General features: G+C 53.2%; 1 protein-coding gene across 5 annotated transcripts in view; it reads left to right on the forward strand.

Annotated features, from left to right (window-relative positions):
• The window catches only part of NFIC (nuclear factor I C), a 71296-nt gene that overhangs the window by 32995 nt on the left and 18680 nt on the right, over positions 1-19621 (forward strand). For all 5 annotated transcript variants that reach the window (XM_081234037.1, XM_081234036.1, XM_081234040.1 and 2 more), the window contains exons 3-6: positions 9965-10036; positions 13723-13797; positions 14594-14717; positions 15351-15475. In XM_081234037.1, the coding sequence (XP_081090163.1) occupies positions 9965-10036; positions 13723-13797; positions 14594-14717; positions 15351-15475 (396 nt within the window). The remainder of the gene's footprint in view (positions 1-9964; positions 10037-13722; positions 13798-14593; positions 14718-15350; positions 15476-19621) is intronic.

Raw genomic sequence — 19621 nt, forward strand, 5'->3', positions numbered from 1 at the left:
AGAACTAGGACAAGGTTTGCACAAGGGGCCGGGGCGGGGGGGGTGTTCCAGAGAAGGACACATTAGAACCGGGCTTGGAGAGATGGTTGGAGTTTGCCTGAGAGTGAGAGGGGCAGGGAAGGTTCATGGCAAGAGCGAGAAGGATGAAGGCCAGGGTCGCGTGTACGGCGTGGCCTTCCAGGACAGAGAAAGTTGAACCTCAGCTGGCGATGTTTAAAAATGGCCGGTGACACTGGGGAGCTGGGAATTCCAGGGCCTGGCTTTGGTTCTCTCTCTAGCTGGCTGGGGTTGGGAGGTGGACGTGGCAGCAAGGCAGAGCCAGCTACATTTGGAAGCCCGCTAAGGTTGGAAGAGAAATCCTGCGGGCGAGCTCACCGTGGCAGCCGAGGCGGGTCCAGCAGACGCACCGCTGGGCCCCAGTGGGAACCCTAGGCTCTCCTGTATCCCGCCAGGTTTAAACAAGTGCGATTATGGTATCAGCAAGTCCTGTCCTTTGTAAATCCCAAAGATAAATTAAATATGACGCCTCTGTACACCCCAGGCCGTCACCCTGGGCCAGGCTGTTATGCCCACCGGGATGTTTGCCCACCCCTCCCCCCGGACTTCCAGTCTTTGAGAATCCAGAATTCACTCAGCAGCCAGACTTTTTTAATGTGTGTGTGTGTGTGTGCGCGTGCACACGCACTTTATTGTGGTAAAATATATATAATATAAAATCCACCATTTTAACCATTTTTAAGCACACAGCTCGATGGCATTAAGTACATTCACACTGTCATGCAACCATCCCCACCATCCATCTCTAGAACTTGCTCATCCTCCCAAACTGAAACTCTGTCCCCATTAAACACTCCCCAGCCCCTGGCCCCCACCATCTACTTCCTGTCTCTATGGATTTGAGTCCTCTAGGGACCTCCTGTGAGTGGAATCAGTCAGTATTTGTCCTTCTGTGTCTGGTTTATCTCACTGAACATCATGTCTTCAAGGCTCATCCATGCTGTAGCGAGTGTCAGAATTTCCTTCCTTTTTAAGGCTGAGTAATATTCCACTATAGGGATGGACCACATTTTGTGCATCCGTCACCTGCTGATGGATATTTGGGGTGTTTCCACCTTATGGCTACTATGAATCACGCTGCTGTGAACATGGGTGGGCAAGTATCTGTTTTCAATTCTTTTGGGCGTATACGTAGGCGTGGGTCACATTGGTGATTCTATGTTTAACTTTTGGATGGACCGCCAAGCCATTTTCTGCTATGGCTGCACCATTTTACATTCCCGTCAGCCGTGCACGAAGGTTCCAATTTCTCCACACCCTCATCACCAGAGACGTTTTAAAATGTAACATAGATCATCGCCCTTGAGACTAAAACCCAAGCTTCCCACGCATCCCACGGGGCCCTTAGTGGTCTCATGTCTCCCCGCTTTGTATACGTGTTGGGGCCACGTGCTCTCTCTGTTCCCCAAACATCCCATGTTTGTTCCTGCCCCGGGGCCTTTGCACTTGCTGTGCCATCTGCCCTCAGCTCTCCCCATGGCTGGCTCCGTCCCATCCCTAGGCCCTTAGAGAGGTTTCGCCTGACTTTTCCGTCAGAAGTCACCTCCCCCACCCCCAGCCACTGTCTGTCCTCTCACCCAGTTTCATTGCCTCGGTGGAACTTAGAACCACCGAAATTATCTCGGGCTCCTTCTGTCGGCTCGTTTCCTGTCTGTCTCCCCCGCCTTGGCTCCCTGCCATTTCCCCAGTGCCTGGCAAGTGGTAGGTGGTCGGTAAACATCTGGGACATGAATGCCGGGGCGGTGCCTGGATCTCCCAGTTAGGAACTGCGGGAGCCTCAGCAACCAGGATGGAGGGAGTTGTCTGGTGCAAAGGGGGCGGGTGCTCTGGGCCGGGAAGGGCTGGACCGGAGGCCACGGCGGCGCCTTTGTCATGGGCTGGGACAGACCAAATTTGGGCTCGTGGCCACGGACAGGAAAGAACAGTTTGTACACTCCGTCAATGGGATCCAGTTTACATTTCTATTGTCGGTATGGTCATGTGTTTGTTTGAGGGAAAGGCCACAGGCGGTGGTGACGTTCCGGCTGCCTGTGAACACCCGGCGGACCTGGGAAGTCGAGAAAACTGGTCCCAGGCCAAACCAGGGTGTCACTTGAAATACAGCCGCTGTCCGGGGCTAGTCTCACTTATACTAGCATGAGTGTGGTTAGCTGTGCTTCGTGCATCGTGCTGGAGAGCCTTGTGTGTGTCTTGGAAAAAAAGACCTTTCAGGAAGTTCCCGGCGTGAGGGGAGAATGTGAGCCACATACATACAGAAGGAACCGTGTTGTGGGCAGAGGGAACCACATGTGCAAAGGTCCTGGGGCAGGACCAGGCCTGGTGTTTTGGAGGAACAGTGAGGACGCCCATGTGGCTGGAGCATAGTGAGCGAGGGGGAGAGAGGGAGGAGGGGAGGGCAGGAAGGGGACAGGGCAGGTCGTGCAGGTCCCTGTGGGCCACGGGGAGGACTTGGGCTTTTACCCCCAGGGAAGTGGGAGCCCTGGAGGGCTGTGGGCAGAGGAGGGACAAAGTTCGTTTAACTTCTGAGTTTGGAAAAATGCTGTCACCCAAACAGTATTTATCCCTTTGTGATTGGCCCCTCCCCTCCCGGGGCTCCTCTGATTTCAACCTCACACCCGTATAAAGTAAGGCAACAATAGAGAAAGCCCACTTTACAGATGGGGAAAACTGAGGCTCAGAGGGGAGAGAGGCCTGACTAGTCCCAGGTCACACGCCGGGTTGTGCCAGGGCTGGGGCTTCAACCCAGGTTTCAGGGTATGACTCCAGCTTCTAAAAGATGCCCCAAGGTCATACGAGTTTGGAACCTGGAGCCTCTTCTTCACGACCCCAATGCATTTGAAAGACTTTGAGGAGTCCAACAGCTGCCCTGAGAAACCCGCAGCGATGCTCATGCTTTTTGACCATGAACCCCATGCTCGGGTGGAGTCTGCAGACACCCCCGAGGCACGCCCATAAAAAATCCCCCCAAATCCCCTACTCGGCAGCTAAGAGCATGCATTTTGGTTCCATGGTCCTGCTCTGGCCTGTTCATGTTTTCCTCGTGCGGTCGGGAATGTATTCTGAGGAGCACAAAGCACCAAATCGAACGCCTGATGTAAGCAGGGCTGCAGAAAGCCACGTATTCAGGGATGGGCAGTGGGGATCTGGGGGACAGCGACCAGGTCAGGAAAGAACTCATTAACAGGCAAACGTTTTAAAGCCGCTGATCGACATGATATAAAATTCAATAAGACATTCAAGAATATTCCCCCCCTTTTTTTAAAGTAAATCTTATTGGAGTATAGTTGATTTACAGTGTTGCATTAGTTTCAGGTGTACAGCAAAGTGATTCAGTTATACATATACATATATTCATTCTTTTTCAGACTCTTTACCCATATATAGATTATTACAGAATGTTGAGTACAGTTTCCTGTGCTATACAGTAGGTCCTGGTTGGTTATCTATTTTATATATAGTAGTATGTGTATGTTAATCCCAACCTCCTAATTTATCCCTCCCCACCACATTTCCCCTTTGGTAGCCATAAGTTCGTTTTTGAAATCTTTGAGTCTGTTTCTGTTTTGTAAATGAGCTCATTTTTATCATTTTTAAAATTAGATTCCACGTGTGAGTGATAGTGTATGATATTTGTCTTTGTCTGACTTACTTCACTTAGTATGATAATCTCCATCCATGTTGCTACAAATGGCATTATTGCATTCTTTTTTATGGCTGAGTGATATTCCATTGTATAGATGTACCACATCTTCTTTATCCATTCCTCCACTGATGGACATTTAGGTTGCTTCCATGTCCTGGCTACTGTGAATAGTGTTGCAATGAACACTGGGGTGCATGTATCTCTTCGAATTATGGTTTTCATGGATATATTTTTGAGAGGAGCAGATAAAACCTGGTCAGCCCATCAGCTTTCCTTGCTGTGTGGCCTTGGGTAACTTACTTACCCTCTCTGGGTAACCCATGGTTGTCAGCCTCGATCAAGGATTACTGGAGGGTGTTAGACAAAACTGTTAAATACGTAGCCTGACATCTGGTGTTCGGTAAGCTGTCTGTGCTTAGCAGTTGCCATTATTATTGTTGTTATTGTTTATTATTATCATCATCATCATCCCATATCTTCTCACTCTACACCTCAGCTCCCACCTCAGTGAGGTGGATGTGCTCTGAAATTTCCCTGGCCTGTGCATCAGGGTCTGGGGCCGCTGCTCCCATGGACAGTAGGGTCTGGGGGCTCTGCTTCCGTGGGGTGTTTTTCAGCCCAAGTGAAACAGAGATATGCAAACAATTTATCTGCCCCCAGCTGTCCCCAGCACCACAATTAGTGACAGAAGGGACCTTTGGCAAACGCAGAGCAGCAGGGGACCCCCAGCTGGGGCCTTTATCTGACTGGTCAGACAACAGGGTCCAAACACAGGGGGCCACTCCAAACCACTGATAAGAAAGGGGTCCTGCAGTTGGGGCAAGACAAACTGAGCCCCCCTCCAAGGGCCCACTGGACACCTCCTAGTCAAAAGCACAGGACCCAATTGTGAGGCCTTGGGGTGTCTGGGGGTTGATCCCAGGCCCATCGGTGCCACCTGGTGCTGCCTGAGTTTGAATATGTCGCCTGCCTCTCTTTGTGCCTCAGTTTCCCCATCTGGAAAATGGGGATGATAATCGCATATCCCTCTTGGGGGAGTTTCGAAGATTAGATGAGTCAGTGGAGGGAAAACTTGTAGCTCGACATAGTCAAAGGAGTGACTCACCACGTATTAACTATTGGAATGTACCATTTCACACGGTGTGACCTTGACGACCCTCCCAGGAGCTCCAGTCACAGCCCCTCACTCACCAGGGGCTGCCACTCACATCTCTGGGTTGGATGGCCTCCCTTGCACCTAGCACAGCCTGGAATTATACTCCTGGTTTATTTGCTTACTTGTTCATTGCCTGTCACTCCACCATTAGGATGTCAGTGCCACGAAGGCAGGGAATTGTGTCCATCTTGGTTGCTGCTGTGTGTTAGACACATGGCACCCTGGAGGTGCTCAGCAATCAGTTTGTCAAGTGATCAAAGTAGAGAAGTAAACGGTAGTGCAATTCAGCTCTAATTTATGGATGAGGAAATGGAGGCTCAGAGATGTCAAAGTACTTGCACAAGGACACACAGCAGAGGTTGGCAGACTTTCAGTGAAGTGAATGCTTTAGACGTGGTAGGTCACCTACAGTTTCTGTTGCATACTCTTCTTTCTCTTTTGACAGCCCTTTAAAATTGTACAAGACCCTTTTCTTTCATTATTGCCTCCCTCTAAAGAGCCCTTTTAGACAGTTTTTTTCCCTAATCACTGCACCTCATGAAATTTTAATAGCACAGGTATATTATATATGTATATCTATCTATCTATGTTTTATAAATAAAAAGAGCAAAAATTTTTAGCCCCCTCCATTGCCCCAAGAACCAATTTTTGCCCCTACTGAGAATGGATGGATCTGGAACAGAGTCCCTCAGCCTCGGCACTGCTGACACTGGGGGCCGGATGACTCTGTGGGGCTATCCCAGACCAGCCTCCCTGTCCCCGCCCCCTCGATGCCAGAAGCCCCCCAGTTGTGACAAACACAGATGTCCCCAGACATCGCCTTGGGGTGCAGGATCACCCCAGTTAGGAACCTCTGCGCTAGGCAGACCATTTCTTTGAATTGACATCAGCTTTGGGATATAGACTCCCTGAGCTGGTCCTCAGTTTACCAACCTCATCAGTTGGGTAAATTTAATCAGATGGTGCTGTGGAGCTCCTAACACAGTAAAAACTCAGCAAATGAAAGCTGCCCACTTGGGGTCTGGGGCATCTTGGGGCATTGGACATTAGCTGGCCTTTAGCATTATACACTCTAGGTCCATCTGTTCAGACCGAAGGAAGGTCCATTTTAGGACTGGGCCTCTAGATGGGAGGAGGAAGAATTATCGGTGTCTTTTTTTTTTTTTTTCCCTTGATTTTTCATGGAAACATCCAGAGCAGCTCAGTCCGATAGAACTTTGTGTGGCGATGGTGGGCGTATTCGGTGCCGTCCAATTCGGTCGCCACCAGCCACGTGTGCCTGTCGAGTATTGAAAGGTGACTGGTGCGGCTGAAGTCCTGAAAATTTAATTTCAATTTAGCCAATTTAAATTTCAAGTTGCATGTGACTCGGGGCTCCCATACTGGGTTTCCAGGAGCCAAATGACAGGCAGGTGGTCAGCAGGTGGATGAGAAATAGTTCGAGGTTTTAGAGGTGATTAAAGATAAGATTGCAGGGACTTCCCTGGCGGTCCAGCATTAAGACTCCGTGCTCCCACTGCAGGGGGTGGGGTTCAGTCCCTGGTCCGGGAACTAAGATCCCACATGGCCTGCGGCATGGCCAGTAAGATGGCACAATAAAAGGGAAGGACGTTCTGACACCTGCTGCAACATGGATGGACCCTGAGGACACGATGCTCAGTGAGAGAAGCCAGACACAAAAGGACACACAGTGTGTGATTCCACTCACAGGGGGTCCCCAGAGGAGTCACATCCACAGAGACAGGAAGTAGATGGTGGGGGCCAGGGGCCGGGGGAGGGGGTGGGGAGTCAGCGTTTCATGGGGACAGAGTTTCAGTTTGGGAAGATGAGAAAGTTCTGGAGATGATGGTGGGGATGGTCACAAGATACTATGAATGTACTCAGTGCCACTAAACTGTACACTTAGAAATGGTTAAATGGCAAAGTTTATGTTATATATATTTCAACACAATCTAAAAATCAAATTAAAACAATTTTTAATGAGATGGCATATAATTACAGCATCATATTATTTAGAAACGACATTTATTTAAATTTAAAAAGAACTACCAGGAGTATAGGAGAAAAAATAGAGAGAGCTTCTTCAGCCCAATAAAGGGATCTGCAGGAACCACAGCTAACATTATCCTTAGTGGTGACAGACCGAATGGGTTCCCCCTAAGGTCAGAAGCAAGACGAGGACACCTGCTCTCACCACTTCCAGTCAACAGGGTTCTGGAAGTCCTAGCCAGTGCGATAAACCAAGAAAAAGAAATCAGAGGCATACAGATTAGGAAGAAAGAAATAAAACTTGCCCTGTTTGCAAGCAACATGATGGTTTTCGTAGAAAATCCCAAAGAATCTACCAGAAAAAGAAAAAGACTCTTAGAACTAATATGTGAGTTCAGCAAGGTTGCAGAATACAAGATTAACACCCCCAGACTAATCGCATTTCTAAGTGCTAGCAATGATCAATTAGAAACCAAAATTAAAAACACACTCTCATTTACAATTGCTGCCCAAACCTACCATGTATTGAATGTCAACTTGGCACCAACCCTTTTACACTTGTTATTAGCTGACTTGGAGACCCAACAAACCCTGGGAAGTGAGTTTTATTATAGTCCCATTTTACAGATGAGGAAACTGAGGCTCAGACAGGTGATACGGCTGGCCTGAGGTCAAGAGCAGTGAATAAGGGCTCCAGAGTAGAGCCAGCCGTAGCCTAGGGCCATGGCTTTCAAGATACAAAGTAATAGCACCCAAGACAGAAACAGCAAGGAGATAGCAAAAATAGTAATAAAACCCTCTCTCCAGTTGCTGAAGTGCTTACTACATGTCAGCCACTGTTTGGGGCCCTTGATTGCATTCATTGTCACCTTTTCCCTCCTGAACAGCCTCGAGGGAGGTTCTGTAATTGTGCCCATTTCACAGATGCAGGGAGTGAGGCACAGAGAGATGAGGGGTGGCGTCTGAGGCCCACAGCCTGGGCTGCCTGGTTCCAAAGCATAAGCACACAGGCGGCGCTCAAGAAACATCCCCCTTCTCGGGTAGGCCCCTGAGTGCCAGCCAGCCACTGTTGCCCGCTGAGTCTGTGTGGGTGCCGGTTCCGGAAGAGGGTCTGTGCCCAAGGCCTGGAGCCCAACGGCTGGCTGCCCGGGCTGGGCCCTTCCCAACCCAGTGGCCATCCGTGCCCAGCCATGCGGCCATCCAAGCAGGACGGGCCGGCTCCAAGGGGCTGCTGGCTGCCCGAGCCCGGGAGCGGCCACAGGGCGCGGGGCCGAGCCGGGCACAGCCCTCTCACCACTGCCCAGCCTGCCCCGCCTAGTCGGCCACGCGGGGGCTGCGCAGCCCAGCCAAGGAGGGCTGCCTGCATCCGCTCCTATCGTGGATGGGGAAACTGAGGCAGGTGGGGCCGCTCCTGTGCTGTTTACAGCATCCCTGGGTCTTGTCCGCCAGTAGGTGCTCAGCCCACAGCGTGTGTGCAAAGGCAAAAGCGCGATGCCAGGCAGACGGCGAGGGCCCAGTGACTGTTGTGCGAGGTGTCATCATTATTATTATCCCCAAAGCAACCCTGGGTGCACTGAGGCCCCAGCAGGGGAAGTGACCCCCGCCCCCCGGGACCACGTGTCCTTGGAGGTTCCCAGAGCTGGGATGGGAACGCGCGCGTCTCATCGCAGAATCCAGGCGGCTCACGAAAGCGCCTGCTGGATGTCGGGATGTAAGCACTAGCTACCGAATTAAAACAACAAGGGGCCGGGCAATTCCCTGGCGGTCCAGGAGTTAAGACTCTGCCCTTCCACCGCAGCTGGCACGGGTTCGATCCCTGGTCAGGGAACTAAGATCCCGCAAGCGGTGTGGACAAAAAATAAATAAATAAAATAAAATGATACACTACTGTGTAAAAAACAACAGCAAGGGTGTGGGGCGGGGCACTTTTTCGTCATTCTAACCCTCCCTTTTCCTTGTGTACAAAATGGGTACACTAACAATGCCAGATTTGTGGCTCTCTTCATGACTTAAGGGAAAGTGTGAAATGAGAACAAGAAAAAACATCTGTAGTCACGTTAGGGACTTAAAAATAACAGTAATAATAATAATGGGGTAGATGTCACCATGGGTCTAGAGCTCAGTATGCCCTAAGCGCTTCATATGTATCAGCTCCTTGCCACCTCCTGGCAACCCAGCCAGGCCTGTGAGATGCTTTCGCACATTTGAAGGAGAAAACTCTGAGGCTCAGGGAGGTTAAGCAACTTGCCTAAGGTCACACAGCAATTAGCTCTGGGCTTTGGAGTGTGGCAGGTGGGAGGGGCCTGATTCTCTTTCTCTGGCATTTGATGGTGATTCCCACCACCTTTGTCCTTGACCTGAGAGGCAAATGGGGGGGGGCTAGGGGTCCTGTCTGGCTGGGCTTGTCCATTTCCTCCCCCCCGCAGTCTGGGGTGGAGGGTGTGAGGGCTGCAGAGGGGGCTGGCTCTACTCGCCCTCCATCTAGGCCTCCGGAGCCAATAACGCTGAGCTCAGCGTCTGTCTGCTTCACCCGGCTGCCAAGGAGCCTGATTATTTTTAGATAAGATGGAGGGGCGGGCGCCGGGGTGGGAGGGAGCCCCCAAGCCCGGCGGGTGGGGCCGGAAATGTCACAGCTGCAGAAATATGCCCCTCGGCCCCCTCTCCGGGGATCCTGAGTGGCAACCCAAGACCACAGGCTGGGCTCCCAGGACTCGGAAGGCAGAGGCGGTGGGGAGGGGTCCTGAGGGGCCAGGGACTCACCTCTCTGGCCCTCTGTTTTCCTGTCTGTGAAATGGGCATGAGAGTTCCCACCTCATATGGCAGAGGCAGGATTAAATGAGTTAACCTCACTTGACAGATGAGGAAACTGAGGCTCAGAGAGCACTTCCCCACGACTGAGCCAGCCCCTCCACTCGGGTTCTCGCCATGGTTCAGGACACAGGCAGGCTGGCGCTTAGTGACCTCAGACGTCCATGACCCCCTGGGGCAGCAGCCAGGGAGGGGGCCATGCCATGCTCCAGACCACGGCGCTGGCCCAGCCTAGCACTGGGCTGATGTCTCCTCCCCTCATGAGTGGGGGTTCCTGCGACGTCACCAACTCCCCCTCCCTCTCTTTGCAGATGCAGAGCAAAGCGGCAGTCCCCGGGCGGGGATGGGCTCCGACCAGGAGGACAGCAAGCCCATCACACTGGGTGAGTCTGGAGGTGGCGGGGGTGGAGGGCACGGGCTCATCCCCATCTTTTATTTAGGAATCGTTTCCGGAGAGCCCCCTGTGGGTTCTGTGTGGTCCTGTGTGAGCACCTGAGTCACTCCTCCCAGCCATGCTGTGGAATAGGTGCTGCTGTTGTTCCATTTTGCAGAGGCAGGGACTGAGGTCCGGAGAGGAATATGGGCCTTCCCAGGGGCATCCAGGGAGCTGGGGTTGGAACCCCTGACCCTGAGCTCCAGCGTCTGGGCTCTGAGGTGCTCCCGCCATGGGAGAGGCCCTGGTGGGCCCTGCAGTCTCATGGGACATTGAGTGGACAAGTAGGACAACTCAGTTCTGTGTTGCCGGTGTGGGAGCAGAGCCAGTAGGACAGAGAGGATTTGGAAGTTTCAGAGCCCCTGCTTCTGCTCTGGGTCCCTGACTACTCCCTCCCAGTCTGTCCTCCCTGAAGCGGTCAGAGGGTACCCATGAGCACCTGAGTCAGGCCCCGCCCATCCTCTGCCCACAGCCCTCCAGAGCTCCCACCTCCTGGGGGTAAAAGCCCAAGTCCTCCTGCCCTCCCCTCCTCCCCTCCTCCCTCTCCCCCCTCGCTCACTCCGTTCCAGACACACAGGCCTCCTTGCTGTTCCTCCGGCATGCCAGGCACCACCTGTCCCAGAGCCTCTGCACGTGCTGTGCCTGCTATCTGGACAGCTAACTGCTTTCTCTCGCTCCAGATCACCCAGGTCTCAGCTCGAATGCCTCCCTCTCAGAAAGATCTTCCCTGAGCCCCTCAGCTCAAGCAGCCTCAGTCAGTCTCAATCTCAGCCCTCTGTTTTATTTCCTTTCGAGGAAGTTAGTGATTGCATATGTATTTGCTTAGTTGCTTAGTGATTGCAAATGTGTTTGCTTATCTCACCTAGTGGAACATCACCTCCTCAAGGGCAGAGGTGTTTGTTTTGATCACTACTGTGTCCTCAGTACCTAGAACAGGACCTGGTACACACTAGGTGCTCAAAAAACATTTCTAGAAAGCAAAAAAGGAGAGAAGGAAGGATGAAGCAGAGGGAAAAAGAGAAACTAGAGGGATAGTATATTAGGGGCAAGGAAGGAGGAGAGGTGAAAAGGGAGAAAGGAAGAAACAGCCAGCGGGTGAGGGCATCCCCGTTGGAAGGTCCGTCACAGGCATGCACAGGGAGGCTGGATGGTTCCAGGAGGTTCACAGGCCCCCAGGCCACACCTCACTGGCCATCTGTGACCCAAGTCCTCCTTGACCTCCTGTGATCCCCAGGCGCCTCCCTCCAAGCCAGATGTTCAAGGCAGGCGGCGGGGGCCATGGCGCTTGGCCTGGTCCCGTGGGGAGCTCCAGCGTCTGGTAGAGGAAATCACTTCCTCCCCGCCCGCCAGGGAGTCCCCTGGAGATGGAGCTGGGCGAGCACTGCACAAACAGGAAACCCCGGTGGGGGTGGGGCGGAGGGGCGTGCTGACAGCAGTCGGCCAGCTGGGTCAGCAGGAAGTGGCCACGGCCACTTCCCCCTGGACACTGGGAGCCACCGCCCTGTCCTCCTTGGGATGTTGTGGTCCCGAGCCTCCCATCATGGGCCTGGGCAGGTAGTAATTGCTCAATGAATGGTGGACACAAAACTCATAAGCAGGAGGCTCGGGTGGCAGACAGCTGAGGAGCTGGGCACTGCTGTGAGCTCCCTGCGGCTACTGCTGCCCCCTGGGGGCCTGGACAAGAACTGCTCCCACCACCCCCCAAAGCCAAGAGCTGCCATTCTGTGGGTCCCACCTCCACTCTGACCACTCTCTCTGGCTCCTTCAACTCCAGCCCTGTTGCCCTCCGATTTGCCAAGTGCATCCCAACCCCAGGCCCTTTGCACAAGCCATTCCCACTGCCAGGAACATCGTAACCCACAGGGAGGTGGCAAAACGTCGAGTTTAATATCGTCCTCATTGGGGCAGCCAGTTTTCACAAGGCAGTTTCTCTGTGCCTGGCGCTGTCTGGGCACTACCCAAATTTTAACTCACGTGTTCGCCTTATCCACCCCTACCTTGAGATCTAGGTTGAATGTCACCCTCCCAGGGAAGCCTTCTCTGAGCCCTTCGTGTAAAATAGGTCCCCTCCCCAGCAGGCTCTCCCGACCTTGACTGCCTCACCACTGCCTGACACATCTCACATTTAACTGAATCATCTTTAATAACTTTCTTTTTAAATTGTGGTACACATAAAATGTAGAATTTTAACCCTATTAAAATGTACCGTCCAGTGACATTAAGTACATTCACAGAGCTGTGCACCCATCACCTCTGTCTAGTTCCAGAACATTCTCATCAACCCACAAAGCAACCCCATCTCCATTAGTCACTCCCCCTCCCCGAGTGACCAGGAACCCACTCTCTGTCTCAGTGGATTTGCCTGTTCTGGACGTTTCCCATCAATGGAATCACACAGCGTGTGTCCTTCTGTGTCTGGCTTCTCTCACTGAGCATAGTGGTCTCGGGGTCCATCCACGTTGTAGCGAGTGTCAGGGCTTCACCTCTTTTCACGGCTGAGTGACGTTCCCGTGTGTGGAGGGACCACATTTTGTGTATCCATCATGGTTGATGGACATTTGTCTCCAATTTCAGCTACTGTAAATCATGCTGCTGTGAACATTGACGTACAAGCAGGAGCTTTTATGTGGCGTCCTTTGCCCACCCTGGGCTGTGAGTCCAAGAGGGCAGCTGCTCCTGTACGTCTTGTTCCCTACTGTGTCCCCAGTGCCCAGCTCAGGGGGCGGACACTGGAGGTGCCTGGTAACGGGTCCAGCCTGTGAGGGTCTCCGGGTGGGACAGGCCTGCTCCCAGCTGTCTTGGGTTGGCCAGTGCTCCCACCCTCTCGAGGTCAGCCTCAGTTTCCAAATCCATGAAATGGGTCTAAACCACCCCAGCCCAGAGAGGAGGGTCCCTCTTCCTTTGACATTAGGCGGGAATGGGTCCGGGCACACTGGGGATTTTAACTGCTGCCTGTGGACCCTCCATTCACCCCATGGTTCTGAGCCCCTGCCATTTGCCAGCCTCTGGTCCGGGTACTGGGGACACCACAGAGCTCACAGCCTGGAGGCAGAAGGCTAAGAGTCTGCAGCATTGCATGGGGTGATGAGTGAGGCAAAGGAAGCAAGCTGGTCCCTCCTAGGTAGTAGCATTCATAGCTCACAACCACCCAAGATGACAGGGTGTATGGTCCCCACTTTTGAGATCAGGGAGCATCAAAGCTCAGGGAGGTAAAGTGACTTGTCCAAGATCCCACGCCGAGTGGGCAGCTGAGCTGTGAACCCAGGTCTGGCCTCCACTTGTGTGTGCAGCCTGCCACAGCACAGGGGCTCCCAAGGAGGGCTGGGAGGCGGTGTGAAGGCCCAGGCTGGAGAAGGGGAGGCTGACTGAGGCTGCAGTGAGAAGGACAGAGCAGAGACTCAGGAAAGGAGATCCGCTCCAGCTGTGTTAGGGCGGAGGAGTCCCCGTCGGCTTGGAGGGGCTGAGCTGGCCATCCTCCTGCTGCAGGGCTGTGATGGTTGGGGAGGTGGGTAGACAGGGTGACTGGCCAGGCTGGGTCCAGCCCCCGGAGTCTGGGCAGCCTGGAGGTGTCAAGGGGGGGAACAGACCCAGCTCAGCTGGCCGCCTGCTGACCCCCATCCTTCCTCTCTTTTCCAGACACCACCGACTTCCAGGAGAGCTTCGTCACCTCCGGTGTGTTCAGCGTCACTGAGCTCATCCAAGTGTCCCGGAGTAAGTGTCCCCGCCCACCCTGTGCTGGGACCCGAGGTGGGGGGTGGGCTCATACAGGGGAGGACTGTCAGAAAGGAGAAGTGGCTTTGGGATGGGGGCTCTAAGAGGGAAAGGGACTCGGGGAGGGAGGAGGAAGGAGCCCATCACCCTGCCCCACTCCCCCACATCCTCTCCAGCCACCCTTGTCACCAAGCCTAAGTCCCTAGGAAGGGCGGTATCCAGGCCTTTCCCAGAGTCCAAGGTCAGGGTGACATGCTCTTCCCCAGAAAAGACTCCAGATGCTGGGTGGAAGGGCTAAAGAACCTTCTGCCCCAGTATCCCCCATTTCTGGGACCTCCTTCACCCCTCCCAGTAGACCCCAGAGGGCTCCCCCCCCACCTATTTCACCTCTTGTCCTCTTGCCTTACCTATGGACCTGCTGGGGACCCACCCCCATCCCCAGACACCCCCATTTGAATCCTACCCCAGGGACCTCTGGGCACTATCCTGCCTTAACCCTAACCCTTGCCCTCCCCATCCAGATCAGCAGAGCCTGGCCTCTGAGAGTTCTGGGAAGCTTGGCCTCCAGCTCTGGCTATGCTTCTGCCTCACAGTGTGACCTTGGCCTTTCTCAATGGCCTTGTTCTTCTGACCCATAGTATAAGGCCAGTTTCAGCCAAATTAGGAAGCAGGCCAATTTGGGAAGCAGTTCCTTTTCGTTCTGCCAGCCCCCAGATGGCTCTCCTCACCCCTCCAGCACAAAGTGCAGCCCTGGACCTTGTTCCTCCCTCATCCTCCTCTCTGTCGCCCTCCACAGCACCTGTGGTGACTGGAACAGGACCCAACTTCTCCCTGGGGGAGCTGCAGGGACACCTGGCATATGACCTAAATCCAGCCAGCACCGGCATGAGAAGAACGCTACCCAGCACATCCTCCAGCGGGTATGTCCCCGGGGCCCCACCTCTGGGCACCTCACGCCCCCCCCCCACCTCCATCTGGCCCCAGCTGGTTCATTCCTCTCCCTGTTTTTACGTTCTACCTGGGAAACTCTTATTCATCTTTCAAAACCCAGCCCCCAAGTGACTCTTTCCCCAGCCCTGACATCCCACGCTGGGCTCCCACAGCCTCGAGTCCTACAGGCCTAGCCCCTGCGACTCCATGAGAACACAGACATCGGTTCTTGCTGAGATATGCTGTGTGATCGTGAGCCGGTCACATTCTGTTTGCCTCGGTTTCCCCACCTGCTAAGTGGGATCATAATCCTACCAGGTTGTTCTGAGGATTACAGTAGGTCAAGCGATCAGCCAGGTTTTCAGGGCTTTAGTCTCCACTCTGCTAGCTTGCTAGCTTGGCCCTCTGCTGAGTCCCTCCGGGCCTCTGGCCCCAGGTGTCCCACCCAAGTGATGGGCAGGTTAAAGCGGATGTCATCCGAGAAACAGCCGAAAGTCCGCGGCTCGCGTGACGTCTCGCGATAGCACCCTCCTCGCCCTGCCCCCTAAGAACCGGAAGTAGCAAAGCCCGCCGGGCCCGTCTCCGTGGTAACTGGTCTGCTGGCTTCCTTCCTCGCCCCTTAGGAGCAAGCGGCACAAATCGGGCTCGATGGAGGAAGACGTGGACACGAGCCCCGGCGGCGATTACTACACCTCGCCCAGCTCTCCCACGAGTAGCAGCCGCAACTGGACGGAGGACATGGAAGGAGGTGGGGCTGGCGGCGGGGGCTGACTGACCTTCCGGTCTGGGTTACCGCGGCGGTGACTACGTGTTCCGGCAGGCACTGCGCGGGCGCCCCGGGGCAGAGAGTCGGCCTGGAGCCGCGGGGCCTCCTGGGAATTGTAGTCTCGCAGGATGCGCGCGGTTGGAAGTAAAGTCCGGGTTCGCGTTCCCAGAGCTGTTTGGTTCCGCTCTGGCCGGGGAGGATGGAGATTAGCCCTTGCCCGACTTTCCTGCCCTCTGCCTGTTAACGGCCCATCTCTGTGGGGTTCCTGCTATACAGAATTGACTCAGTAGCGATTCCGATCAACAGGGTGCTTCATCCTCGGGTCTGCCGTAGACCCTCAACTAGAGCGTCCTGATACGTGGGTTCCCTTTCCACTGGGGTTCTCCCTGGAGTCCTTTTTTTTTTTTTTTTTTTTGCAAGATTCCCATCTCCATGGGATCTTGCTCTCTGTGAGTCCAGTTCCATAGGAGCCCCGCCTCTTTTCTTATAGCATCCTTTTCCTGGTAGATTTTCTTGTTGCTCCTCTGTCTTCATAGGGTCCTCTCCAGAGTGTCTGTCTCATGGGGCTCCTGTTCTGTAGGGTCAGCAGTTCCGTTGTGAACGCTGGCTCCTGATTCTTTGTTTACTTACCTTCTCCCTAAAGGCATTCTCCAAAGATTTCCCTTTGGAGTTTCCATCTCCATCACCGTTCTCATCTAAAGAATCCCTTTCTGGGAAGTCCCTGGTGGTCCAGTGGTTAGAACTTGGTGCTTTCACCACTGCTGTGGCCTGGGTTCAATCCCTGATAGGGGGACTAAGATCATGCAAGACGCGCCGCGCAGCCAAAAAAAAAAAAAAAAATCCCTTTCACCTTAAGATTCTGCTCTCCAGCGGGCCAACGTTGCACTTAAAGGAAATGGTTTGCAGAGTAGCCTGTGGGGAGGACGCCCCTGGCATTCCTCAGATTCTCAACGGGGTCTGTGCCCCCCAGTTTTAGAAGCATGTCTCTACCCGCTCCCTTATCCTTTAACAAGGGTTCACCCCACTGTATAGCCTAGTGGTTATGAACGTGGACACTCGAGCCCCCCAGCCCTGACAGCTTCCTGGTGACCCCACCTCTCTGGGCCTCGGTTTCTTCATCTATAAAATGGGGGTGTTAATACCTGCAGTACCCACCCCATAGGTTTATTGTGGGGATTAAGTGAATTAATGCATTTGATGTCCCTAAAACAGGCCTGGCACATAATAGGTACCCAGTATACCTTAGGATTTGTTTTCTTCTCTCCCCCTCCTCCTCTTTCCCTCTTCCCTGTAGAGTCTGATTTCTTATAAAGATCTGTCTGTACAAAGTGCCATACCTATAGGATTCTTGAAAAGCAATATAACATTACAATTAAGAGGGCAGGTTCACTATAACAGAAAAGAATCTGATATATATATATATATATATATATATGTACACACACACATATATATACTTATATATATGGAACTGAATCATTTTGCTGTATACCTGAATTATTGTAAATCAACTCTTCTTCAATAAAAGAAAGAAAGAGATAGGGGGCTTCCCTGGTGGCGCAGTGGTTGAGAGTCTGCCTGCCGATGCAGGGGACATGGGTTTGTGCCCCGGTCCGGGAGGATCCCACATGCCGTGGAGCGGCTGGGCCCGTGAGCCATGGCCGCTGAGCCTGCGTGTCCGGAGCCTGTGCTCCGTAAAGGGAGAGGCCACAGCAGTGAGAGGCCCGCGTATCGCAAAAAAAAAAAAAAAAGAGAGGGAGAGAGAGAAAGAAAAAGAGGGCAGGTTCAGGCATCAGAGAGACCAGGGTTCAAATCCCAGCTCTGTCTTTGGCTCACTGTGTGGGCTGTGTAACCTTGGGCAGGTGACTTAACATCTCTGAGCCTCGGTTGCCTCATCTTCAAAGTGGGAGTGATGAGAACCATCATTCTTTTGGAGAGTTGGAAGGAGGACACGGTAGAATGTGACTTAAGCAACCATCTGGCACATAAGTGACCAGGAAACAGGAGAGTTTCTTTGGTGGTCATGTCTTTATAAAATTCCCATCTCTTGGAATTGGTCTCTAACACAGCTGGTTGTGACATTTGAGGTCCCAAGCCTCCTCCCTCTTCCTCAGTGTGGGCTCCCAGGTATCTAATGCTGGGAGGACCTCTCTATTTATTAGGCTTTAATTTATGGGTCAGAGTGTCTGTACGGTTCTATCTCTGTGGGTTCCCTATCTTTCTAAAGTTTGTCTCTGTAAAGACCTGTATTCAATAAGCTTTAAGTCTGATTGTAGATAACAGAAACTACAAAAGGAAGTGCATTTCTCTCACAGATAAATGTCCAGCCATCAGCCGCCCTGGGCAAGTGTGATGTGAGGGACTCAGTCTCCTGCCTTATGCACCACTGAATGTGGTTTTCATTCCTACCTCATGGTCCAAGGTAACTGCTGGAGCTCCAGCCATCATGTCTGCTTTCCAGCCAGCAGGAAAGAAGGGTCAAGTCTGGGCATGTCCTCTCCCTTTAAGAATAATTTTCAGAAGATGCACTTACCCCTTCTGCTTATCTCTGGGCCCCTGAGTTAGTCCTAAGGCCATACTCCGCTGCAAAGGATGCTGGGAAATGTAATCTTATTTGGGTCAATTATGTGCCCATCTCAAATCAAGGGTTCTGTTACTAAGGAAGAAGGATAAAGCAGATATTGGGAGACAGTTAACTTCTGCCCTATCATTTACTGATTGGGAACTCAAAAGCACTTCTCACTAATTCTGTGATTGAAGAGGTTGTCTACATATAAAGTGAATACTATTTAGAGCTGAAAGACAGCCTGTGCTGATGTAGCCACAGCAGCCCTGAGAGGAAAAATTATAGCTTTAATTGGAAAAAGAGAAAGGCTGGAAATAAAGAACCCAGCATTCAACTCAGGATGCTCAAAAAAGAAAAACAAAATTTTAAAAGGAAGGAAATGCTAGAGAGAGTCACTGGGGCTTGATCCAACCTTCCTACACTGAGAATAAAGTGGCCATGATGGGAGAGGACAAGGAGGAAGCCTGTACCAGCTTCTGGTGTGCGATGGGGAAATCACAGAGCTGGAAGGGAATGCCAGAGGGGGTCAGTCCTCCTATAGCTCCCATTGGTTGCCTCAGGTGATGGCAGACTCCCTCCCTCCTGTGGGAGTCTCAGTACAACCCTCTAATGTGTGCCTGCCCCTGCCCTCCGGATGCTCACAGGCTCGTGGGGAGATGAATTCTATCTTTTCCTCCCCCTCCTCTTCTCCCTCCCTCTTCTTCCCCTTCCTGCCCATCCTCCTCCTCCTTTTTCTCCTCTTCCTGGCTTCCTCCGGCTTCCTGTCTAGACAGCCCCCAATTAGATGTTCATTAAGCGGGTTAAGCTGATTAGAGTACTCTCTCCCTTCCTCCGCTGTGGCCGCCATGGGCAGCGCCTAGCTAACCCCCCAGCCCCAGCCTCCTCACTCCGGTGCCCTGGAGGGGCAGAGGCCTGGGTGGGGGGCAGAGGCCTGGGGGAAATCTTGCCAGCCCCGCCCAGGCAAGACCTCTGCAGCCACATCTCTCAGACCCCATACACCAGCTTCCAGCCCTTTGCCCCTTCTGTGCCCGGGCCAGGAGGACCAGGAGTGCCCTTTCTCCTCTGGCCACCTCCTCCCGAGGCCTTCCCTGATTATCCAGCCAAGCGGGGCAGAAAGGGGGTCCCAGAGTGCTTTGCTCTTGCTGCTTCTGTGGCCCTCCCCCAGGGGACATGGGCCTCCCACAAGCAGTTATTATATGGAGTGAAGCAGGGAACTCCCATCTCTCTCCTCTTTGAACTTGGGGGGCAGGAGGGGGTGGCAGAGTGTGGCCTGAGGAGTTATAGAGTTGCCTTTGAATCCCAGCTCCACCACTTCTTGGCTCCCCAGGACCTCACAGAGGGTCAGTTCTGCCCCCAGAGGACACTGGGCGGTGTCCGGGACATCTCTGGCCATCATGACTGGGGGGCTCCTGGCATCCAGTGGGTGGGACCAGGGACGCTGCTCCACACCCCCCAGCGCCCAGGATGGGCCCGCTGAGGATGACCGGTGTCAGCAGTGCTAGGGGTAGTGGGGGAGGTCATCCCACGTGGTAAGTGCCCAGTGAGTGGTGGCCGATCCCAGC

Source organism: Mesoplodon bidens (assembly GCF_964165515.1).
Source record: "Mesoplodon bidens genome assembly, chromosome: 4".
NCBI lineage: Eukaryota > Metazoa > Chordata > Mammalia > Artiodactyla > Ziphiidae > Mesoplodon > Mesoplodon bidens.